Raw genomic sequence first — 25114 nt, 5'->3', positions numbered from 1 at the left:
GTCTTACCTACAAAGGTTCTGCGTAGTACTTACAATGTTTCTGCCCAGTACCTACAAATCTCCTGTGTAAACATACAATGCTCCTACGTCTTACCTACTAAGCTTCTGCGTAGTACCTATAATGTTTATGCCCGGTATCTACAAATCTCCTGTGTAAACATACAATGCTCCTACGTCTTACCTACTAAGCTTCTGCGTAGTACCTATAATGTTTATGCCCGGTATCTACAAATCTCCTGTGTAAACATACAACGCTCTTACGTCTTACCTACTAAGGTTCAGCGTAGTACATACAATGTTTCTGCCCAGTACCTACAAATCTCCTGTGTAAACATACAACGCTCCTACGTCTTACCTACTAAGCGTCTGCGTAGTACCTATAATGTTTATGCCCGGTATCTACAAATCTCCTGTGTTGAACAAACATTCAATGCTCCTATGTCTTACCTATTAAGTTTCTGCGTAGTACCTACAATGTTTCTGCGCAGTACCTGCAGTGTCTATACACATAGTATAAATCTACAAAGTTTTTGTCCTGTACTGAATCTACAAAGCTTCAGCACAATTTCTACATATCCTAGCTCCTGTGCGGCACCTACAAAGTTCCTGCAAGTTTAGCATTTTCCGCCAAGATGATTACGAAAGAATACTCGCTGCTCTTACTAAACTTGCGGAAATACTTACACTGATCTAAATTCAGTCCCACTTACTCTTACTCAATTTTACAACTACCAGATTTGGTTGAACAAATTAGAGGGCAGAAAAACATAAGTGTAGAATTCATCAGGCATTTTTATGTTAGGTATCATCAGCGCAGAAATTTTCTCGGGTGTCAGAGGGTTAAAAATTATTTTAAAAACAAAAACAAAAATAAAAAATATTATTTATTAAATGACCAGTCTGTACGTATACATTTTGCGTAAAATCTATAAACTTAATTAGGAACATAGATAATATACATAGTAAGTAAAATTAATACATTAAGTGCATCGAAATGCACTGGCACTTGGAAAAATCAATATTTGGCTAACAAACAATGATATTGTAAATACGAGTATAAGCAATTGTTTTAACGTTAATGTTATAGTATTATTTCAGTTACTCACTTATTATATAACACTAATAGTTTACTAAATGTACTCCAAAAAATACATAGATGCACAGCATAGCTTATCCTAATATTAAATGCAATCTCAGAAAGTTGAACTTGTTTTAAAATTATATTCAATCTACACTTCAAATAAAATACATAGTTTGAACAAACACATAATTTGAACAAATACATTGCTTAAACAAATACATAGTTTGAACAAATACATGGTTTGAACAAATACATAGTTTGAACAAAAACATTGCTTAAACAAATACATAGTTTCAACAAATAAATAGTTTGAACATATACATAGTTTGAACTAATACGTAGTTTGAACAAATACTTGGTTTTGAACAAATATATAGTTTGAACAAATACAATTGGATACCAGACGACGGAACAACTATAAAAGGAACTCCAGGGAAAAATTTTAGTATATCCCTAATATGTCGGAACACGTTTCATGCACTTGCATTTGTCCAGATAATATTCAATTACGAAATGCAAAAATATTTAAAAAAATTATGTACATCGTGTTCCGATATCGCGATAACATTCCTCTTTTACTGAAGTTTATTAGGAAACCTAGCAAATTATTCGTCAAAGGCCTACAATCCCGTTTTTAGCCGGATTACGCATAATTTGAAGAGATTCTGAATAAATTAGCAATATTTTATATCAGTAAGTTTTCTCCGTATAACGATCAACAAACACTGATTCTCGAATTTATAAGTCGTCATATAAAAGAGAATAAAACACCCAGTTCGGTTTATACGACAGAATCTGTTGATGCTGACGTCACTGGTAACGAATCACATTTCATTCTGGTTTCGAGTCATGAATTTGTTATTTAAAAGATTTCATTGCTGTTCTTTCCAGTGTTGAATGTAACTGAATTGAAATATCATATAGACGCTTACAATGATTTAGATTTCAGAAAATCAATGATAGTTATAGGCGGTTATATGTGTATTATTATATAAAAGGCATTTTTGTATAGGGGGTTATATGTGTATTATTATATAAAGGCATTTTTGTATAGGGGGTTATATGTGTATTATTCTATAAAGGCATTTTTGTATAGGGGGTTATATGTGTATTATTCTATAAAGGCATTTTTGTATAGGGGGTTATATGTGTATTATTCTATAAAGGCATTTTTGTATAGGGAGTTATATGTGTATTATTCTATAAAGGCATTTTTGTATAGGGGGTTATATGTGTATTATTCTATAAAGGCATTTTTAAGGTTAGTTGAGCGGCACAATAATATGTATGTGTAGCAAATAAAATATATGGTGGTATTTATGTTAGAAGGTCATTATTTTTTTTAAATAATACAAAAGGACTGGAGTTCCTGTTTCACTTCCTACAAATCTGCACATTTCTTCAACAAAACAAATAAAAATATTGATTACGCAACACAGTGTCTTGTACTTTTTTATGGCAGCTTAGTACATATTTTATAGATTCGATAAGATACATTTAATAATTTAATTAATTTCCTTTTAAAATAGGCAATGGTTGATTTTAAGTCACAATAATTTGTTTTGAAAAAGGTTCTTGGAACAATAATAAATAATATATCTTCTACAGAAAAGATAAAGGTCTTCTGTTAAAAACCACGAATTTGATATCCGGATAGCATGAAGATAAAAAGCACGTTGTTATCAATATGTACTGTTCATGTGCATAATTCTCTCTCCCTCGGTTTATCCGAAAATAATTTCTACAATAATGTCCACAATAATCCCAATCATTGTTGTTCAACATCAACTTCCCAATCTCCAATCTGAAAGCAGTTTTTATCAGGATCAAGAAAATCAGAAAGATCATCAATGACTTTAGGCTGTTCATCATTATAATTCAACGCCTGACAGAGCCTGCAGTAGTGATAAGAATTAGATCCGAAGTAGCCATGTTCATTATTAACAGCAAAGTGTCTTCTCCAATCGTGGTATCGGAAGAAATCATCGCTCCACGTGGCGTTCAAGAACAGAATGTATCTTGCTAAGTCAATCGGTCTGGCAAAGTCCCAGGTGTTGATGAAGGATTCTGGTGGTAAAATATCTTTGGAGCAGGTGGTTTTCGGTCCCAGGATGATAGGAATGGCTCCCTTGCCGAAGGCGTTCCAGAACAACTTCTCGGTGAAGTACTGGTCACAGTTGGTGTTCTCGAAAGACAAATGAAAGAGGTATTTATTGAGCGCAGGACAGTCAGATCCGAAATGGCCTGGACATCTGTAAAAGGAAATTAGCACTGTAATACAAAAACAGTAGTTACTTACACGAAGAAAATACCAAAAAGTTCCCATGGAAGAAATTATACATTAAATGATTATGTCGGTTGTTCCTCCGTAAAACAGAAAATAGTTCAAGTTCAATGAACTTTTAATTTTCTAAATTGGCCCTACTTATTGAAACTGCTTATCATATGTATCTATTATTATGCTATTATGCTTAGATAAATTAATAGCATGAATATAAGTTTCTGAGACAACGCGCTTGGTTCACTGAACTAGGTCAAATAGACATATATATAAATTAACCATAATATAACTTGTCTTGTATTTGTATAATGTCTTTGAATAGATGTCGTAATTTTTATATTGAATAGTTTTTTTATTTATTTTTAAATGCAGTGATTCTGAGTTCGAGTGGTAAATATATATAATTATAAAAATACTTTCATCTTCACAAATCCTACGATTATAATATCCCGTTATCTTTCACAGGTCTGAGCTAGTTATGTACTAAATGTGTAAAATTATGTGATAAATGCGTTTCGCGTCTGAAAAAAAGGTCATTTTGGTTAATTAACCTCGGTGAGTATTTTGGCACATGTTTTTAAATTAATCATAGAAGTTTTTACATATTCTTCTAGATGAGTACTAACCTTAAAGTTAGTATCAAACGTCACCACTTTAAAGGGGGTTATTTTGAAACGTTTCGCTAATTGCAAAATTAAGTTTGTTTCGGTGGTGTAAAGATGTGCTAAATACTTCCAAAGTACTCGATGTCTCTCTGGTGAAATAGTCACATAAGTCTATAACCAGGGCAATACTAAATAATTCCAAAGTACTCGATGTTTCTCTGGTGAAATAATCACCTAAGTCTATAACCAGGGCAATACTAAATAATTCCAAAGTACTCGATGTCTATCTGGTGAAATAGCCACCTAGGTCATCACCGGGGCAATACTAAATAATTCCAAAGTACTCGATGTCTTTCTGGTGAAATAGTCACCTAAGTCTGCAATACTAAATAATTCCAAAGTACTCGATGTCTATCTGGTGAAATAGCCACCTAGGTCAATTACCGGGGCAATACTATGCTTCAAAGTAAAGCGTTTAATTTGAAATATATAATTTGTAGGAAAACTTGTTTTTGTTGTGGGAATCTGAATGTGAATAAAAAGTATTCTTACGCGTTCTTAAATTCCGTCCCACAGCCTCCGTACAGATGGACCGTCATATACTTTTCCAGTTCTTTCAAGTACTCCAATCTCCTGTTATTCTTCCCGCAGTTGGAGATCATCGCGGACACCAATACTTCCCTCTGCTTGATCTCGTTGTTTGGGACCAAACTCATTATTTTGGGATCTAAATTGTAACCGGGAATATTTATCTCTGCTGGCAAAGCTACTGTGCGTCCGTACGGCACGGGTACATCTGATTCCATTCTGAAAACAAAGAAATATATTTTTAAAGTTGTTGAAAAAAAAACGTTTTTAACCCTTACCGATGGAATGGCGCACTGCGATACGAACATTATTATGTATTTCATTAGATCGGATGCACGTCTTACACTCCTCGACATGTAGCTATATATTCCCTATGTATCATTTCAGATCGTTATTTAACTTTCCTATTTATGTTTAAACCAGGTTAGAAAAATTGTAGCTAATGCTTCGAATTGTGTAAAGCACATTTGTTTATGCAACTAGTAGTGCGTTTTGGCACACATTTTGAAAATTCATATATTAATTAATTTTAAAATGATGACCACAGTGATTTAAAAATTAGAATAAATATATTCCCTATTTATAGTAACAACCCAGAAAAGTGACAAATAAAACCTTATCTTTTTTATTTGGTTTTATATTTGTTATAGTTTTGATTTTAATCAATAACCTCCATATTTCAAATCAATATTTCATATTTTGAGCATGAAATACTGAATACATTATATATCGAAAGCATCCAGTGCAAGCAAGCAGAACATTTTCCGGACCCGAATAAAACAAGGAAAAGAAGAATATGTGAGATGTAAGATATCGCAATACAATAAAAATGGGCTCACCTATAAGTCATGGACCAGTTAAACACTCCAGGATAGTTTCTCCACGTGTTATTGGCAGACCCGAACATGAAAGTGTGTCTCGGGCTCTCGTCAGAGATGTATACCCATCTCTGGTGCGCAGGTCGCTCGGTCTCCACGGGCAGGTCTGCAACCCTCAGCCTATGGAGCAGGAAGGCTACCGCGTCCGCGTCCTTCAAGTCGGAGTTCTCGTAGGTCAACTCGCAGTTACTCACCGAGCAGATGGAGGGGTCGAACGGGTCGTGCCTGAAAGGGTTAACGGTTAAAGATTTTATAATTATTTGAGAAAACATAATAATGTAATCATATTTAATGGGAATAGAAATAAAGATTTCTTGAAAACAAATTAATTTATTCCATTACATTACAATTATTATTAGTTTTAATAACTTAATTTCGCTGCCATGAGTGATTTAATTATTGAAAAATTTAATTCGGATAATAATAATATCAGTTTTAGGTGTAAAATGTTTAGACACTATTAAATTAGATTACTAGAAGTATTTTTCAAGTGTGAACGATTCATCTTCATAAAGTTATTTCTAAGAAGATTTCCGATTCAAACAGAAATTTTCGATTTCAGACAGAAATTTACAGTTTCAGGAAAACATTTCAAATTTATTTATTTATTCATTTTCGGGAAATCGACAGTTAACATTTAATCAGTTTGTACATAAGTATTATATAGTAAAATAAAACCAATTATGGATTTCCTCCTTGTGACTTTACCTCTACTGAAACAGCATAATATGGAATAAGAAAATTAAATTTGTGAGAAAGGAATATAAATTAAAAAATTTATACAAAACAAATGATTATATAAAACGAAAAATGTACAAAACAATACATTTAGAGCCATGGAGAGAGGTTGTAGATATAACTGAAATCATAATAGATATATAAACAATAGAGACATAACATTATTCACAAACCATCAGAGAAATATTATTTTTTGTGGACCTCTTGTATTTGGTAAGTTGACAACTGAAAATACCAACCTTGGATAATACGCAATTGTAATTATTGCATGGTCTGTTCATGCGAGAATTCTGCTTAGAGTTCGTTTTGCTTTGATCAACCCTGAAAAGGACACAAGAGCGTTTTCAACGCGCAGGTTCATTGAATGGAATCTTGTTTAGCAACTCTGGGCATTGAATTTTATTGTTAACTACTTTATACAGGAATAGTGCAGCCTTATGATGCCTCCGTATACCCAGTGAATCAATTTTAAAGTATGAAGCTGACTCTGCATATTTATTAAATCTTACAAATGGCTTGTAACAAAGATATTTAGGATAGATATTATAAGTAAAATAGGATAAGTAAGTAACATAGTAAGTAATTAAAGTAACAAGTAATAAGTAACATAGGATATTTATATATAGATACTACCTACATACTTAAAACACAATACATATTGTTTAAAACAAATTTGTTCTTCGTGCATTCATGAATACTACCTACACATGTATTTAAAAATTAAAAATGATCTTTTCAATAATCTACATAGGTACGTTTCTATATAAATCTTCATGTATCTTTCAACAAAAGATATGATAAACGTTATTCGTGCACAATGAGGTGTAAAGGAATTAGTCGCTTGTTATAAACTCACTCGTTTCATAGATTTTATTTTCAAGTATTATTTACTGATAAGAATTATGGCCATTCATCGCGTTTTTATTACTTACTAGCTGAAATTCTCGGTGTTGCCCGGGCTTCACACAGAGTTTTTCAACATCAGATCCTTCCTTGTGTTTTAATTCCTCAATTTTAAATCATTTAAAATATACAACTCTTACGACGAAATCGAGAAACATTTTCGAATCACGAAACTACTCAACAGGAGGATTGTCGCTGATCAGATGCTCCTGTTTAAAATTATTAACTCTAAAAGCCCGGAGTTGCTGAACAAAATAAATTTGCATGCGCCAATTCGATACAGCAGACAAAATACCCTTTTCTACATTGATAGATGCAATACCAATTCCAATCAAACTGAATTTATGCAAAGGACATGTACCTAACTACTATAATAATAAATTTGCAAATACAGACACTCGTACTGACATATTCACTGCTAGTTACTATCACTACAGAATTTCATTGTATCACATTCTAACTCATATTCACGACTGTTAAATTGATTGTACCTAATATTTTAATATTACTTGCGTGGCAACTTTTCCCTCTCCTCCCCTTTCCCGTTCCAACCCAAGTCTATTTAAGTATAGTTATAATCACTTTTATTTATTGCTGTTTATGGTAGGCATATTTTAGGTTTATCGTTTGTTGAATTTACATTCGTATTATAATTTTTCCTATTTGCTGCTTTATTCTGTTTTTTTTTTCTATTTTTATTAAATATTCTTGTTTAAAGGTTAGATTTATGCTTCTGAATATATATCTTTGAACATTAATAATTGGTCTGTTTTTTTGTTATCCTCTTATGTATATTGTATTACTATATTTATACGTTTATGTTCCTCAAATAAATAAATAAATAAATAAAGTGTGCAAAATTTAATCTTTATTGGAATAAAACTATGGATTTGTATAAAAATCAAAACCAGGCCGATGCATTATTTGATTTGAATTAGGTTATTTATACAATTATAAAATCAATACGCTTTTGATATATATCACGTGAGAACGTTTTGTTCTCGAGTTTAACAATTCGGCTGTGGATCGATTTGCCGGACTTTATGTTTCATCCCTCGTACAACATGGGTCTCTTGTTCATTCCTTCCAGCACATCCAAATATGATATTGTTTTCTCAGGGCCTCTTGTGTGCACTTAATGCATAAACAAACCGTATATCCGTCGCTGCCAATGTATCTTCTATCTATCTATATAAATAAAACATTGTTTTCTCAGGGCCTCTTGTGTGCACTTAATGCATAAACAAACCGTATATCCGTCGCTGCCAATGTATCTTCTATCTATCTATATAAATAAAAATTAAATGTTCGTTTGTTCAAAATCTTAAATCTCCAAAAGTTCTTCACCGATTGCTTTGAAATTTAAACACAACTTTGCATTCGAATACGAATGTGTTTTTACATATATTATAAATATCACCAGTGACAAGTAAAAATAAGCTTTTGTTGAAATACAGCGCCATCTGTTAGACAAGATCTATTGTTTCTCTATCTGTCCAAGCAGACAACACAGCGACGCGTGGTGGGATACAGCAGCAGCGGCGTAGCTACCTAGGGGCTACGCGGGGCAGTGCCCCGGGGCCCTCAAGCTCAGGGGGGCCCTCGAATCCTTACCAGAAATCTCGACCAAACTGAACTTTTGGAAATTTATCCCATTTTCAAAACAAGTATGACAGGTTGCAACTTGCAACCCAACTTTAATCATGACAACTCAGTTGAGAGAAATTCAAAAGTTATGCCTAGGGAATTCCCCTAAATTCTTTCTGTAGGTTGGCAGTGTTGTCAATTTGACGGATAGGGATATGTTGAGTGGTATATTTATGGATATGTGCGTCATTCCCCAACGACACTTGTAACGTATTAAAATATGGATAAACAGAAGTAACCCAGTGGTGCATTTAAACGCAAACAACGCCAAGAAAGAGAAGATAGTAAACAAAAATTGCCCAAAATTGCCAAGTTTTTTAGTCAGCCTTCTGCAAGTACATTTGGCCAAAATATTTCCATTGATAGTGACTCAAATAATGTGGTAACTGCAGTGTTGGTTGAGAAGCCTACTGAAGAAGATTCGACGATTATTGCAGTTGGAGATACCTCCGCCGCCGATCATGTGAACGTGCATGACACACATAAGAGCGGAGGGTTTGGAGCAGTTTGGAGGAACCACAGACCTCTACATTTTTAGAAAATGTGTACGATAAATCTTCTTATGAGTTGGGAAACTTCACGAACAAAATATTAAGTGATAACGAAAAACGTCAAATTCTTTATATGGGGCCTTTACAGCCTTTAGGACCTTTTCCAACAGACATCAACCAGAACAATAGGTGTTTTTCAAAATCGTACTACTTTTCGTGTTCTAAATATGGGCCAGTTAATCGTTTTTGGTTGTGTTATTCCAAAATACTAGACGCTGCCTAAAGTAGAGTACGTACATTGTTCCACTCATTATTTAAATTTGGTGATAAACGATGCCGTTAGCAGTTGTGTGGAAATACAGATTTTTTTCGCAACGTTGCAAGATTTGGATAACTTTTTCGGAAACAGCATCAAACGTTGGGATCTACTGTCAAAATTCACTGGCTAATCGGACATCACTCTAAAAAAACTAAATCCGACTAAATGGTCCAGTAGGGTCAATACGATATCTGCTATAAAACTTCGTTATTTTGATATTATCAAAGCATTATCAGAAATAGTTCTAAAGAGTCCTAATAAAGATGAGCGTAGTGAAGCAGAGAGTATTAAAACAAAAATGCTAAATTTCGAGTTCGTTTTGCTTTGCGAATTCATGCACAGTATATTGAACGACATCAATTATGTATCCAAAACTTTACAAAAATGCTTTAAACTTTACAAAAATGCTTAAAAAAACTTTACAAAATCAATTTGAGCGAGGCGAGTAAAGTTTTAGCAGAGACTAAAGCAAAGTTGCAAATTTATAGAAATGATTTCGAATTATTCAAGTGCAAAGCCAGTGAAACTGCAAGAAAATATGGTATTGATACACATTTTCAAGAAAAAAAGGCATTTTCAAAGAAAAAACATTTTGATTAATTATCTGCTGATCACCGATTTCCAAACCGAGAAAAATATTTAAAATTGAGATTTTCAATAATGTACTAGACACAGTAATATCTCAATTAGATACACGTTTTATTGGTATGTGTGCAGTCTGTCATATATTCGATTTTCTAACACCAACATTTTTATTACATGTTGATGAAGCAACTTTATTACAAAAGTGTGACGAATTCCAAAGAAAATATTCAGATATAATAGGCCATAGTTTTTCACTTCAATTTATTAATATTTACGATCTAGTTTTACCTCAACTAACTCAAGCATGGACTGTTCACCAATTATGTAAGGAAATAATGAGCAAATATGGAGTGCTAGAATGCGACCTAACGGAAGTATTTACAGCAATGTTATTATTCTTTACAATTCCTGTCACTTCTGCAGCAGCTGAAAGGTCATTAAGCAAATTTCAAATAATAAAAAAATATTTAAGAGCAATAATTATTAGCCTGAAACACTCATCCACATTGAAACATCTCCTGATAAAAGATACATGACGCCAACGGGACTTGAACCCGTTAAGTCCCGTTGGCGTCATTTTTCAGGCTAATAATTATTGCTTATAAAAAATAATTGTTACCCTTTGTGCTATGCATAAAAAATCTTGTCTTAAACATTAGTTTACCAAAAAAAAAAAAAAAAATATTTAAGAAATAAGATGGGCCAAACTCGACTCCGACATTTATCGCTAATAGCAATTGAAAACAAAACCGCATCAAGCCTGGATTTAAACGAAGTCATTGATACTTTTGCGAAAACTAAAGCTAGGAAAAAATTGTAAATATAATAGTTATTTAGTCAGTTGGTAGGCCCGACCTTTATATAATAAACCCTTGAATCTTCTCTATTTCGTTTTATTAGCCAAACCTACACCAAGTATTAATTGTAATTTATGTTGTTACTGTTAAATAATATTATTACCTGCCCTGCAGTCTGCAGTGCACAAAAAAGAGCTTAAGTAGCTTAGCATTTTTTAAGTGTTTGTATATTTCATATTTTTATTTGATAAAACCTAATCAGTTTACATAGCAGTGGGGCCCCATTTTTTAATTTGCCCCAGGGCCCTTGGTTACCTAGCTACGCCACTGTACAGCAGCTAGTAATTAATAAGTATGAAAACTTACTTATTCGCAGAAAATGACCGCATGTGTCTCCTTTCCAGAAATGGACCATCTTTCCAAATCAGGATCTTAAATATTTTGTTTTTCGTTTTGGGGGGGTCTTCATTGAGGAAAAGGTGTTTTCCCAGTCCTGACAAGGTGAAGTTCTGGAAAATATAATTTAAAATATTTAGTTCAACGAATATTTGATAAATATCTTTAATGTGGTGACACTGGTGGATTATTCTTTTAGTAACTACGTACTGACCGCACAACGCACTTGCGTCAAATATCAAAGAAATAATTAAACAGACGAAAGTCAATTATTTTAACTAATAACTCTAGTATTTATTACGAAAAATATTGTGACAATAATTCCACATTTGTGTGCATATCCTTAGCCGTAGCTCAAACGTGGATTTATAAAAAAATTGCCTATATATATCTATACACCTATGTTACCATAACACGCACATGCAAATCGCTCATCAAGATATAACTTATCCCTACTTTCTTACCAAATAGTACTTTCTTTGATTTTATATTGTATTTGTATTCTTTTTTTAGAAATACACTTGTACTTAATGTACTTGTATTTTTACTACACTTTTAATTCTATTTTAATTACACAAATGTACTTGTATTTTTTCTTATTTTTGATACATGCTCTTTGTATTATTTTTAATTCAATAATACGTATTTTCTTTGATATACTTTTTATATTATTTTTAATTTTTCTGTTTTCCACACCTATTTTTTATATTCATATATCTTAAACTTATGTAGATATTTTGCATTATTTTTAATTCCTTAATACTTCATACTTGTTTTAGATGTATAAATTATTTTATTTTATTTTTATATTATTTTGTTTTCATTCAACTTATTTTTAATTTGTATTATTATACTTAACATAAAATTGACCACTACAGCACGGGCATGTGCCTAGTGTGGTGGCCAAAAATTCGGGTCCTTCCGTCAAAGGATGAGCCCTTTTCGACTGATTCACATTGTGATGAAACAATTTACAGGAATCAGATATGTAATGTCTCGTAAGTGGTATGTTAATTCCTTAATTACCAGGTGACGTGTGTAGCATATAGGAGTGTTCTGTAACATATGTGTGAGTGTTTGTGTGTGTGTCTGTATGTATGCGCATTGAACAGTTTATATTATTGACATGATGCCACGTTTGAATTTGGGCAGTGAGTTTCCGAATTGTGATATTATTGTTATTTGCGTGTCTCACTCGAGCTGCTTTTTCTATAAAAAATATTCCCTGCGCCAGGAAATTTCTTGTGCATTCATAAAAAAACAAAAGAATGTACTATCGGTCACGAATCACCTCATACATTTATATTTATTTATTGATACATTGTATGGATATTTTTATAAAATATTATTTTTTAATGAGTCTCACTGGGTGCTACCTGTGCTGAGGCCCCCATTTAAAATGTATTGAAATTATGTTAATTTAACGAATTTATAAATAAAGTAAAATAACTGACTAACTAACCACCACGCCGTTTCCCCGCAGGGGTAGGCAGAGAGGACGGACCGTCAAACAACTCGGTCTTGGCACACACTCCTTGCCTCATTCACATTCATACATCGTCTCATAAATACTCCTCTATTATTCTGACTCTTGACATGGCCCGACTCAAGTATCTAATTCACGTGGTGCCTTCCTCGGACGTCCCCGACTTCTGCTAACATTCTCATTTGCATCATATATTCTCCTTACGCTCCTGTCTTCGCTCATTTGCTCTACATGCCCAAACCATCTTAGCGTCCCTTTATTGATCTTACTCATTACGCTTACATCAGCTGTGCACTCTTTGCGGATTTCCACATTTCTCACACGATCATACATGGTTTTACCATACATACGCCTCAGGGATCTCATTTCTACAAGTAAAGTAAATAAATAAAAATAAAAATATTAAGGCAGTTAAAAAAACTAACAATACGTATATAATTATTGGTCAAGTCGTATTAAATATGTGTACTATATAGGTATATTATTTTTTCTTTTAAGATATTTTTTTTATAATATATCCTTTTTTTGACTTTAATTCGTATCTTAATTTTGTTTGTGAAATGTTTTTTGCTTCCCTAATTTTTTTGTTGAGTCTAAGATTGTTGAATGCTTATATTGTCTAGTATTTGTGGTGTCTTGTCCAAAGCTTGTGTTTACAGTCGGATTTTTTAAATTTTATTTCTGTTCGCTTGTTTAACTGATCTGTAAATGATAGTTTGTGTTTGTTGAAATTTGTTTTTTTTTCGGTCAAAAATGTAGTTTTGTAGTGTTTTTTGTGTATAATTGTCGCTAAGTCGTTAACATTTAAAATGGTTTTCTGCGCGATTTCCATATGATCCTCAAACATTAATTCCTTATTCTATTATGGATTGACAAAGTGCAATACATGTTGTTTTAATTTTTTTGTTTTATGTGTATTTAGGAAAGACGTATTGTTTTAAGGAGTTGATTTGTGATTTGTTTCATATAATGGGTCTATATGAGTAAGGCAATCGCAGATGTGGGTGTTTATACATTCCTGTATTTTTATGGTGTTTGTGATATTTTTTGACTGTCTCTCGCTATTTATACTGTATGTTGTGCATTTTATAGATATTATTCCAGCCTTTTGATTTAAAGAGTAAAACTGTGTCGTCCACATAACTAATTAATTCTCCGTCGATTTCCATATTGCAAGTCATTTATTTAAATTGTGAATAGAACGGGCCCTAGTATTCTTCCTTGTGGAACTCCATGTGTAATTGGCAGTGGCTTGCTAGTATGGTGATTAATTTTGACTTGTTGTGTTCTGTTACTCATATAACTTTTAATCAGTTGGTGTTCCTGTAAATAAAACATATCGATGCTCTCGTGCCATACTCACTTTAAAAAATATATGTGTACAGGGTGTTAAGGATGTACCTGACATAGTGATTTCTGTAATTGGTGAGGTTATTTGGACATTTTGGTTTGAGGTGACTGTGTTGTTTTTATTTCTACAAAAGCATTTTAAATCAGTATGTATTGGACAATTAGGGTCAAGGTGGGGGGTTGGGCTGTTACTTGGCTGAGTGACCAGTCACAAAGTGTGAAATATTTTTTGGTTTATTGATAAAAAAAAAACATCAACAGAAAATGTCACAGGAGACCAAAATTTTCATAAAATTTTTAACTCTAAATAGTGTTAGAAATCGCTGGTAAGTAATTCAGGTACGTTTACACCCTTTTAATATGTTACTTTAGGTATTATTTTAAAATGAATTTATTTATAGTGTATTAGCGCAACTTTCCAGAATGGGAGATACTCACAGTATCACCGGGAAAAGAACATAATTTATTTTATAATAATCGTTATTTTGGTATTGCCACTATTATTGTAAATGTTATTTTAACAGTTTGGATTACTTTTGTTTAATGTTTAAACGAGGACAAAGGTTACGGATTCGTGCTTCCTAATTACGAGCTGGAATGTGTGTGTGTGTGTGAGAGAGAGAGAGAAAGAGAGATAAACTAATTCATGGGCATCTTTACTACTATAGTATATCTGTATCGCTCTACACTCTATGCTAACGATGTCAAACACCTGACTTAATTATTCCACAATTTACAATCGAATCGTTGCTTAAATCGTTTCTTTAGTGACCTGATCACCAAAGCCAAACTTCCTCTTTCCCGTCTCCTTCCACGTCGAAAACTATGAATTATGAATTATTCCAAAGAATTTTTGTTGAATTTACGGTAAATAATGATTTCGAACCAATGTTATTTATTCAGAATGAAAATGAAGCATACTGAATGTTTGCTCATAATATAATGCATTATCGGCCATACAATTTTCAATTATTTTAACAGGTGTTTCACGCGACCCATATTTTCATTGTCCAATACGCATAAAATGGTCATGAATATGGCAGCAGCTTATCTAATATATTCGTCGCGCTGACTGTTTTTATCACTAGATTGAAGTATAAATACCTATATGAAGGTGAAAAATCACAGGATAGTCATGGAAGCGTTATTGCGGAATAATATCTAAGCGTTATTGTGTCAAATAATATTAACTAATCGCAAATAACTTTACAGCTAAAAATGAAGATTATATTCAAAGCAAACGTTACAGAGTCAATTGAACCGGATTTAGATACAGAGGCACAAGCAAAATTTAGATAATATTCTTAATAATATTTGTAAAGCAACACAGAAAACAACGGTTGTATAGATCTCACAAAGGAAGCTTTCACGCAATGGCATGTCTATGTTATCATCCCAGAAATAAATAAATGTCACAAAGTTCGTGTAATCTACTACTACGATCGAACGAAATCTTTTTTAATTAAGTTTCATTTGATCCACGTAAGCTTCAACAGCGACTCTGGACTAAACAGATAAGATTGTAGACTTTGTTGATGGTTCAGAAACCGACCTACCTAAGAACGGTGTAAATGATATTATTCGATTATTTATGGATAGGTAGGTAGATATTGTATTTATCTACAGGTTGCAGCAAAAAAGACAGTAGAGTTTTGAAGGGCTATTAAAAAAACGGTGCAGCTCACAGAAATGGGAATTATTTTGTTTTATTCGGAACATCATGCCATTTTATGCATCAAGTCCTGAAGGTGACATCAGAAAGATGATGGTGATTTCTGAAGTTTTCGGCCGCATTATGGTACATCTCGATGGGTATAGTGGCAATTTGTTCCTGAAGTCGCTCCGACAGTTCTTCCAGGGTGTTGGCCGATGTTTAAAAATATTTTCCTTTAGGTAGCCCCATAGGAAGAAGTCGCAAATGCTCAAATTAGCGAGACGAGGCGTGCAGAAAACCATATGTCTCCCAGATCTGTTTCCTCCGTTAGCTCTTCCAATTGAGGTTCAAAAAAATTTCCAACATGGAAATATAATACACAGAAATATAATTGACAGTAATGGTTCGTCCACTCTCCTTAAAAAAAGGCCCAATCGCCCCAAATTCGGAAATCGCACACCATACGGACACTTTTGGGGAATTGTCTTGGCTTATTTTCAGCCCAATACCGAAAAAAAAGTGCAGCCGGATAGCTCGCTGGGTGGCAACGAAAGAACGGCCATTTCAAGAAACTTGCGAACGGCGAAGCCGTATATTGTCCGGACCAAAACATAGTAACGACTGAAAACGGCTCGACCCTCCCGACACAAGGAGACCCCTCCCAGGTTCCTACCCCCACCACACGGGATGTACCGGCCCTTTAAATCTGCATTCTCTGTTTTGCTGCACCCTGTATTAGGATCATCACTCGGTATAAATCTTTAAACATACTAAAAGTTGGAAGTACCTATTATCAATAGAAAAGATGAGGTCTGTTTCCACACTGTTGGTAATGTAACAAAGACAGCTTATCATAAATGTTTATTTCAAGGTCAGGTTCCCGTTTATCAACACATTTCTAAATCCAAAAAGATGTACGATTTGATACAGTACCTGTGTACTTTAATACACACTTAATTTAAAGCAAATATGAGTTCATTAAACCATATTTATGTAGGACTAAGATTTCACACACAGACAACTGAAATTAGCATTTTTAGTAGGTAGGTACGCACCTTATCGCTTGTCTGAATTCTTTACCCAATAAGTTCCAATTTTGAAAATGGAACTTAATTCAAAGCAAATTTGAGTTTATTTAACCAGATTTCACTCACGAATATTTCACGCAGGAGTAAAATTTCACGCACAGACAACCGAAATTAGAATGTTTGATTTCACGCAATTTGAATACGTTGAATTGAGTTAACACTTTGAAATTTTGGGAGATATTTTACACACACGGATAAAAAATATCCTGTTAATAAGCAGGCAAATTTCCTGGTATCCTGGTGTTTCCTCATTTACTGAGAAATATATGACAGTGTTACAAAATGCGAAAACCACACTTTCGCTTAAAGTAACGCTTCCGAAAAATAAAGAAAAAAATTCGAAGCATTTGAAAAATATTTGTCAAGGTTTACAAATTTTTTGATTAATAATTTTATATTGAACGAAGTACCCAACGATAACTTTTATTGAAGACAATATTAGTGATTCTTAAACGCAAATCTGAAACAGAAAAATCAGAAAAGGAAACGGTCACATCTAGGACCGTTTCCTTTTCTGATTTTTCTGTTTCAGATTTGCGTTTAAGAATCACTAATATTGTCTTCAATATTTAAATATTATAATTTGAGGTTTTACTCAATAAGTTATTCCGAAAAATAATAATGATAACTTTTATAATACCTTTTTCTAATTAAATGTGTTTTTTTTTGGTTTCAAGTTTTTTTTTTAAAGTTTCTTTATTCATTGAATTGTTTGTTAGATGCATTGAGGATTTTTCGACCACCATGCTAGGCACATGCCCGTGTTAGGTCGATTGTTAAGTAAAGTGTTATTTACAGTTTACACGATAAAAACCATCGGTAAGTGACTTTAGTTTCGTGTAAAGTATTAATTACAGTTTACACGATAAAAACCATCGGCAAGTGACTTTAGTTTCGTGTAAAGTATTAATTACAGTTTACACGATAAAAACCATCGGTAAGTGACTTTATTTTCGTGTAATGTTGTAATTACAGTTTACACGACAAAAACCATCGGTAAGCGACTTTAGTTTCGTGTTATGTAGTAATTACAGTTTACACGATAAAAACCATCGTACCACCGTAATTGGAAATTTTTTTCCGTGCAATCTGCATTTTAACAGTTCTCTTACGACAGCTACATTGCAAAATGTCAGAGGCTAAAGGGTTAGCTCATTCATCAATAAGTAACGAATTAAAAACCACCTACAACTAAAAACACGCGGATGAACCGAATTCTAAACAAAGGTGAATATTTTTAGACAGATGACGCGTTAAAAGTACACTGTACGTCTTAGCCGGTAGGTAAATGAACCATTATTATTATTTTATGAATATTCTTATGTTTTGTAGAGCGTTTTATTGTGAGTTTAAGACGGCACCGACTTCTATATTTAGCCATGCACGTATTATCATCTATAAACTGCACAATGGAGGTAAATAATTCTTTAGCCTTCCAACGCAACACGTTTACGAAGAGACCTCTAACAGGTAAATGGGTTACATGGCTGACAATAATACCAATGCATAATTAACCCGTGAACAATAATAATTCATTAAAATAAAATCGCTTGTTTTATTTGACTAGCGCAGATCCGTGAAAAATCGAGGGATATTAAAATATTGTAGCATTTGTGATCTGAAAGTAGATATGCATAAAAAAACATTACTGGAATCGTATTTCGAAAAAAGAAATTTACTCTTCGAATGTTTGTAAATTTGAAAATTTACGACCTGTCTTTAATGACATTATAAAATTATAACATCTCTCCAATGACATTAAAAAATTATAACATACCTCCGATGACATTATAAATTTACAAGACACGTTATGAAAAGGACATATGTATTATTTTGAATAGCCTGCTATTTCGGTAGATTTTACTTTTGAAGCTGTCATGTTTTGACATTTGACAAGTAGAAACTACGCCATTAATAAAAATGAAACGATACACGCTTCATCAACGCATTGAAGTTATTAAAATTCACTGTTATTAATTATTAGAATTCCATCGAAAAATCATCTTGAGTGATGAGGCCCATTTCCACCTCGGTGGCTTCGTCAACAAGCAAAATTGTCGCATCTGGGGCTCGGAAAACCCAAGAGTTATTGTTGAAAAGCCTCTCTATCCTCAACGTGTGACTGTTTGGTGCGGTTTATGGTCCGGCGGAGTCATTGGACCTTACTTTTTCGAAAATGAGGCTGGAGCAACAGTTACCGTGAATGGATTGCGCTAACGAGAGATGATTAAGGTTTTTTTATGACCGGAATTGGATGGTATTGATCTGGACAACGTTTACTTTCAACAAGACGGCGCTACGTGCCACACAAGCAGCGAAACCATTGATCTTTTACGGGAAAAGTTTCTTTGAATATCAAAATAACACCTCTTATTGGAAAACCCTATATAATATATATTACATTAGCTCCATACGGGAGGCCCTTAGGAAAATTTCCCCCAGGGTCTATGTCATCATTAGGGATGCTGTGTAGTGCGTCTTTGGTAAAAGAAGGAGAGAAAGTTCTGGGGAGGAAGATATGAGACGTGGGTACGAAACTGGGGGTCAATGTATCCAGGTGTGACGGACGGAATAGGTAATTAATCAGTTTACAGAGTATAATCATTTATGCTAACCAAACTTTTGATTTTTTTAATGTTTCTCTTCTATAGAAACAGGCGCTTGTGTTTAAAAGTGGTGAGCATCAAGATGAAAAATATTTTGTCTGTAATTAATTAAAGGAAATATTTTGTCTGTAATTAATTAATTCAAGAAATATGATTATTAAAAAATATATATGTAAATAAACAAATTGAAAGTTATATTAATTAGAAAATAACTTCATCATTTTGGTATTTTTAAATTGAATTCTCTTTAATCGCTTCTGTGGGTGTTTATCGTTTTCGATTGTTCTGATGTTTTCAGGTAGGCTGTTGAAGTATTTTGTTGACGATAAGGTTGATTTGACATTTCCAGTTTAGGTTTTTGTTTTTATCATTTTTCCTAAGTATTTAATTTCATGTGAAACAGTTTATTGTAGAGTAATTTTTATTATGTTCTTTAAAATTGTCTTGTATAATTATGTCAAAATTTTGTGGAAAGTCATTTGATTTTATTGCAAATGGTATAACATGAGTTTTTTCGCTATTTAGAGACAGCAGGTTATATCAAACCAGTATTTCAGAATATTTTTGTCTTCTATTGCTTACTATTGTTTTACTAATTCCCGTGTTTTGTAACTTTCAATGAGTACTGTATTGTCAGCATAAGAGGTTATACTACCAAGAAGGGATTGAGAATATATCCCGTTTACATATATAAGATGAATAACATTAGGCCCAGTACCGTACCTTGTGGGAATCCATAATCAGATGTATCTTCATCGCTATATATATTGTTTATTTTGAGGGCAATTTACTAGGTAGCTTTTTATCCAATTTGCTACATTCTTTTTAAGGTTCAGATCATCTAATTTTTCCTTAAGTTTTGTGTGGTATATACTGTCGAAAGCTTTTCTCTGATCTATGAAAATACGAACACATTTTTGATCATGTCTAGGCATTCTTATATGCGTGATGTGAGATTTGCAATTGCATATTGTGTGCTTCGATCAATTTTATTGATTGAATGTTTTTGTTTATTGTTTTCAATTGCACAGTTAATTGTTTGCCAGATTATTTTGGGGTTGTTTTCAGAGCTTATTATTTATGTTTTTAGTAATCATCTTTACTGATTTTGATTAGTCGCGTAAATTTATTTTTATATTTTTTGTAATTACAATTTAATTCTGTCATTTGGAAAATTTATTGTTTTTTGTAAAGCTCATTTTTTCTCTTGTTGAATTTAATACACCCTGAGTGATCCACGGTTTCAATAATTTATTTTTTGCCAAATTACGTTTTGGAATTTCAGTTTTAGATTTTTCCATATGCGTGGATAAAATGTTTTCAAAATTCTTTGAGCGTGTTTCAACCTCTTCACAATTGATAACAGGTTGCCATTTTTCAGTTTTCAAGTCATCAATTAATTTCTGCAGATTTAATTTGGTATGTGATTTATTCACTGAAATTTTATTTATTTTAATTTTTTTCATCCTCATACAAAAATATACACGTATGATGGTGGGCAATGTTATTTTTCAAGATAACGGTTTTTATTTTATGGAGATCTTTTTTGTTAATATTCGTCCAAAAATGATCTAGACAAGATGGTTTCTTTGGTTTCTTGATTTGAAATAATTTTCAGTCATACAGTTTAAATATTCATGTTTAAGATTACTATCTATATTTTGGTTTATGTTAATATTGAAATCCCCGGTGATAATGCAAGTTTTATTTTTGAATTTTGATATTATTTGTCGTATTTGTTCGATAATTTAACGTTAGATTCATATGTTCTATATATTGCCATTAAATAATAATTCATTTTATTGTACATAAGTTGAATTTCTATGTAGTTAGTTGAATCCACTCTGTGTTATAAAATTGTAACAATGTTATTATTATATTTGTTATTAATGAATATCGCGATACCACTGCTTTTATTCATGTTTTTGTATTTGTTTGGATGTGAGTGTAATCACATTAATTATAATGCGGTGATACTATTTGTATTCGTTTCCGTTAACACTATAACGCCCGGCTTTACTTGAAGACTATTCATATTGATAATAAATTCTTCTATATTTTTTAAGGCTCTGTATATTAAAGTGAAGTATTTCTATACCGGAGAATTTATCTGTAATGATTTTGTTGCACTTTGACTCTTGAATTCGTTGATTTTAAAGCTGCTTTCCAATTGGGCGCTTATGAAGTCGTCGATTTTGTCCACACGATGATGTGAACTAACCCAAGAATACGAAATAAAATAAAACGCATTTAATATTATCAGATTTCAAAAATTCCCCACTGCTATATTTGCACATCCATTCATAAACGGAGGAATTTTTTTTTAAAGTCAAACATTCCCAGGTTACGAATACCTGACAATATTTGAATTCCTTTTACTAAGCATGAGCGAGATCCTGACGTATGACTTGCGTTAGGTTCTTGCTTAGGCATCGCTGGTTCAATCTTCTACTAGCTTATCGAGGACTTAGCTAGTAGACGATTGAACTCGTGATGTCTGGGCGAGAACCTGACGTGTGACATGCGTTAGGTTCTCGCTTAGGCATCGCGGGTTCGATCCTCTACTATCTTATCGAGGACTTAGCTAGTAGACGATTGAACTCGTGATGTCTGGGCAAGAACCTGACGTGTGACATGCGTTAAGTTCTCGCTTAGGCATCGCGGGTTCAATCAAAACCTCCTAGATTACAAGGCCGGGACACTGAATCAAATCAGCCTCCTAACTTGTATGGGAACCTTAAAAAAATGTTTTTATTTTTATTTTAAATAAACTAAAACATTTAAAGGTGTTTTACAAGTTAGGAGGCTGCTTTGAATGAGTGTCCCTGCCTTGTGATATAGGAGGTTTTGGTTCAATCCTCTACTAGCAAACCAAAGACTTAGCTAGTAGACGATTGAACTCGAGATGTCTGGTCGAGAACCTGACGTGTGTTAGATTGTCAGAACCTGACGAATGACATGCGTAAGTTTCTCGATCAGTCGTCGCTGGTCCTATCCTCTACTAGCTAAGTCCTCAACTACTCACCCACTAGCCGATTGACAGTGTAGTTATATATCATTAAAACCGACACGTTGTTAGAACATAAAAAGCAGCTCTGAATTAATTTCTTAAACACCTGCCCAAATGTTTGGGGTCACCCGGTGCATTATTTGAATCGCTGATGAATGTGTTTTAAAATAACTAATAATTTCGTTGTTTTTAACCGGTTCATCAGAGTTACAACAATATTTTTAAATCAATATTCGCACGTCTAACTTTTATGCACGTCTACTGAGAAAACATTATTTTGATAATATTAAAACAATGCACCACGTCGTGTTACAAATCGGACCACTAACAAAAACCCTCCGTATGTAGAAGGCTAAGGATAAGGTTCAAATTCCGACTTAAGACAAGCCGCCTTTTTTATTTATATTATATTATTCAGACACAAATATTTAAATGTGTTACGATAATTTTCTAAAGAACTTAATTTGCCACATTATTCAATAAAAACAATAACCGAAAAGGGGTTCCTAAATAGGAGATTTTAAACGTTAAATCAGTTTTTTTGGGCCCGATAATTTTTTTTCTGGGCTAATATAAAGACAACAAATACTAGATTATTCTAAAGGCTAAGATGCGTTCTGCTAAATTAAAACAACTAAAATTTTAATCTATCTAATCTATCATTATCTAAGCTTTAAAATTTTCAAAACAAAAACACGTGTTTTTGAATTACTTCGTAGTGTTTCGCCTTAAAGTTAATCGCGACTTATTTATAATCTACGTGTCAGATGGCGTTAATTTAATTATTTTATCAAAACACACTTTTTGCAAGTTATGCTCTACAATATTAAGACGAAATATTTGTTTGCGCTCTTATGTACGCAATATAAATATAAATAAATAGTTTTGAACGTTTTAAAACTCAAAACCCTCGAGAAAGGGATACAAATACAATATTATATGGGTGATTCAATCCAATATTGTATTAGCATGCTTTTCCTGAAAGAATTGAGTTTTTATACGGACAAACTTTTATTCATATTCACATTGCATATGTACGAGCAAAAATTAATAATTGGTGTTAACATTTTAAAGCATAACTTGCAAAACGTGTATTTCAGTGAAACAATTAAATTAGCGCCATCAATGATTATGAATTCTTTTATGATCATGTGTTTTTGGTTTGGTCGCCTAGAAATGTTTCAGATGCTTTAATTAAATACTGCGAGTAGAATACATCTTGGCCGTTGAAATAATCGAGTATTTTTTAGATAAGTCTTTTAATAAGCCCAGAAAAAAAATAATGTAAAGGCCTATGAAAACTTCTTTAAAGTTCAAAATCTCCTACTTACGAACCCATTTTCGGTTATGATTTTATTTTATAATGTGGCAAATGAATTTATTTATAAAATTATCGTAAACAAATAAAATATTTATGCCTGAACATCCACAAAATAAAATAAAAGGCAGTTTTTGGCCATGTTTTTTTGTCGCATAAATCAAAACAGGCGGATGGTGTTAAGCGGGAATTTAAACCTTATCGCCATCTACGTAAGGGTTGTTATTGATAGCGGCTCAATTTAAAATTTTGCACGACGTAGTGCATCGCCTTAATGGGTTGTTTTTGTTTTGCCACGCAATAACGGATTCTAATTGTACGGGCTCGAGAACCGTACGATTGTGTCAGATGACGTCAGAGTACTTGTCGACATCACTACATTAAATCGCAATGGTTTCGCGATTGGTGTACGGTGTTGTCAGAAGCGTTTGATCTGTTCATTTTTCAAAACCGATTTAAAATTAATATTTTTGCAAACAACCATACATCATATTTTATTTAAAAGACAAATAACTTAATTTACACATACGTAAATTAATTGTGTTCACCTAGAAAATCAAAACAGAAAACTGTGCAAATTTCGCCGAAAAGACGCCTGAGATCTCCATTCAAGAGTTTTAACTAATGAATCTGATTGTATGAAAGTAATCAGATTTCTGCTTTGTTAAAATAAATTAATATAATCATTTTATGTGCGATGAGGTGTCGCTGACCTAAGCGTAAAACAAACGGTCATGTGTTTCAAAGTAAATAATTCATGACAGGCCAGTAGTTTCAAACCCAGGGCCGCGAACGTTACGAAAAAATATATCACGCTTAAGCTGCCGACAGACGTAGCTATAAAAGATCAAAAGTTATTTGGCTTGGCGTATTTCGGCATATCGCTCGCCATACATTTCAATTGGAAATGTACGGCGAGCGATATGCCGAAATACGCCAAGCCAAATATCTTTTGATCTTTTATAGCTACGTCTGTCGGCCCCATTAGTGTACGAGTACACAATACGGTTCCATGATAACTCAACACAGTGACAATTCAACACACTTTTAAAAAGTGATATAAAGTCATTAGAAACGAAGAAAAAGAAACTTTTTTAACCTAACCGAACCTAACCTACTTAACCCAGTTAATAAAGTTTTTGTTTCATCACTTTCCATGACTTTATATAACTTTTTAAAGATGTGATGATTTATCCGGTCACACACAATACCTACCTATTATTAATATCACTTTTTTGTTCTTATTTGGACCGGTTTTTTTTCTGAAAGATTTTTTTATTAAATGCATACATA

General features: G+C 33.0%; 1 protein-coding gene across 1 annotated transcript in view; it reads right to left on the bottom strand.

The window, feature by feature from the left end:
• Nucleotides 1-866: 866 nt before the first annotated feature.
• LOC149419371 (inactive fucosyltransferase B-like) overlaps nucleotides 867-25114 on the bottom strand; it is a 51956-nt gene continuing 27708 nt past the window's right edge. The window contains exons 2-5 of the mRNA XM_089638258.1: nucleotides 11280-11422; nucleotides 5395-5658; nucleotides 4520-4774; nucleotides 867-3333 (exon numbers count right to left, since the gene is read on the bottom strand). Of these exons, the coding sequence (XP_089494384.1) occupies nucleotides 2850-3333; nucleotides 4520-4774; nucleotides 5395-5658; nucleotides 11280-11422 (1146 nt within the window). The 3' untranslated portion in view covers nucleotides 867-2849. The remainder of the gene's footprint in view (nucleotides 3334-4519; nucleotides 4775-5394; nucleotides 5659-11279; nucleotides 11423-25114) is intronic.

Source organism: Hesperophylax consimilis, chromosome 12 (assembly GCF_061612785.1).
Source record: "Hesperophylax consimilis isolate HC1 chromosome 12, BYU_Hcon_1.0, whole genome shotgun sequence".
NCBI classification, from domain to species: Eukaryota; Metazoa; Arthropoda; class Insecta; order Trichoptera; family Limnephilidae; genus Hesperophylax; species Hesperophylax consimilis.
This window is presented reverse-complemented; position numbering and strand designations above follow the sequence as displayed.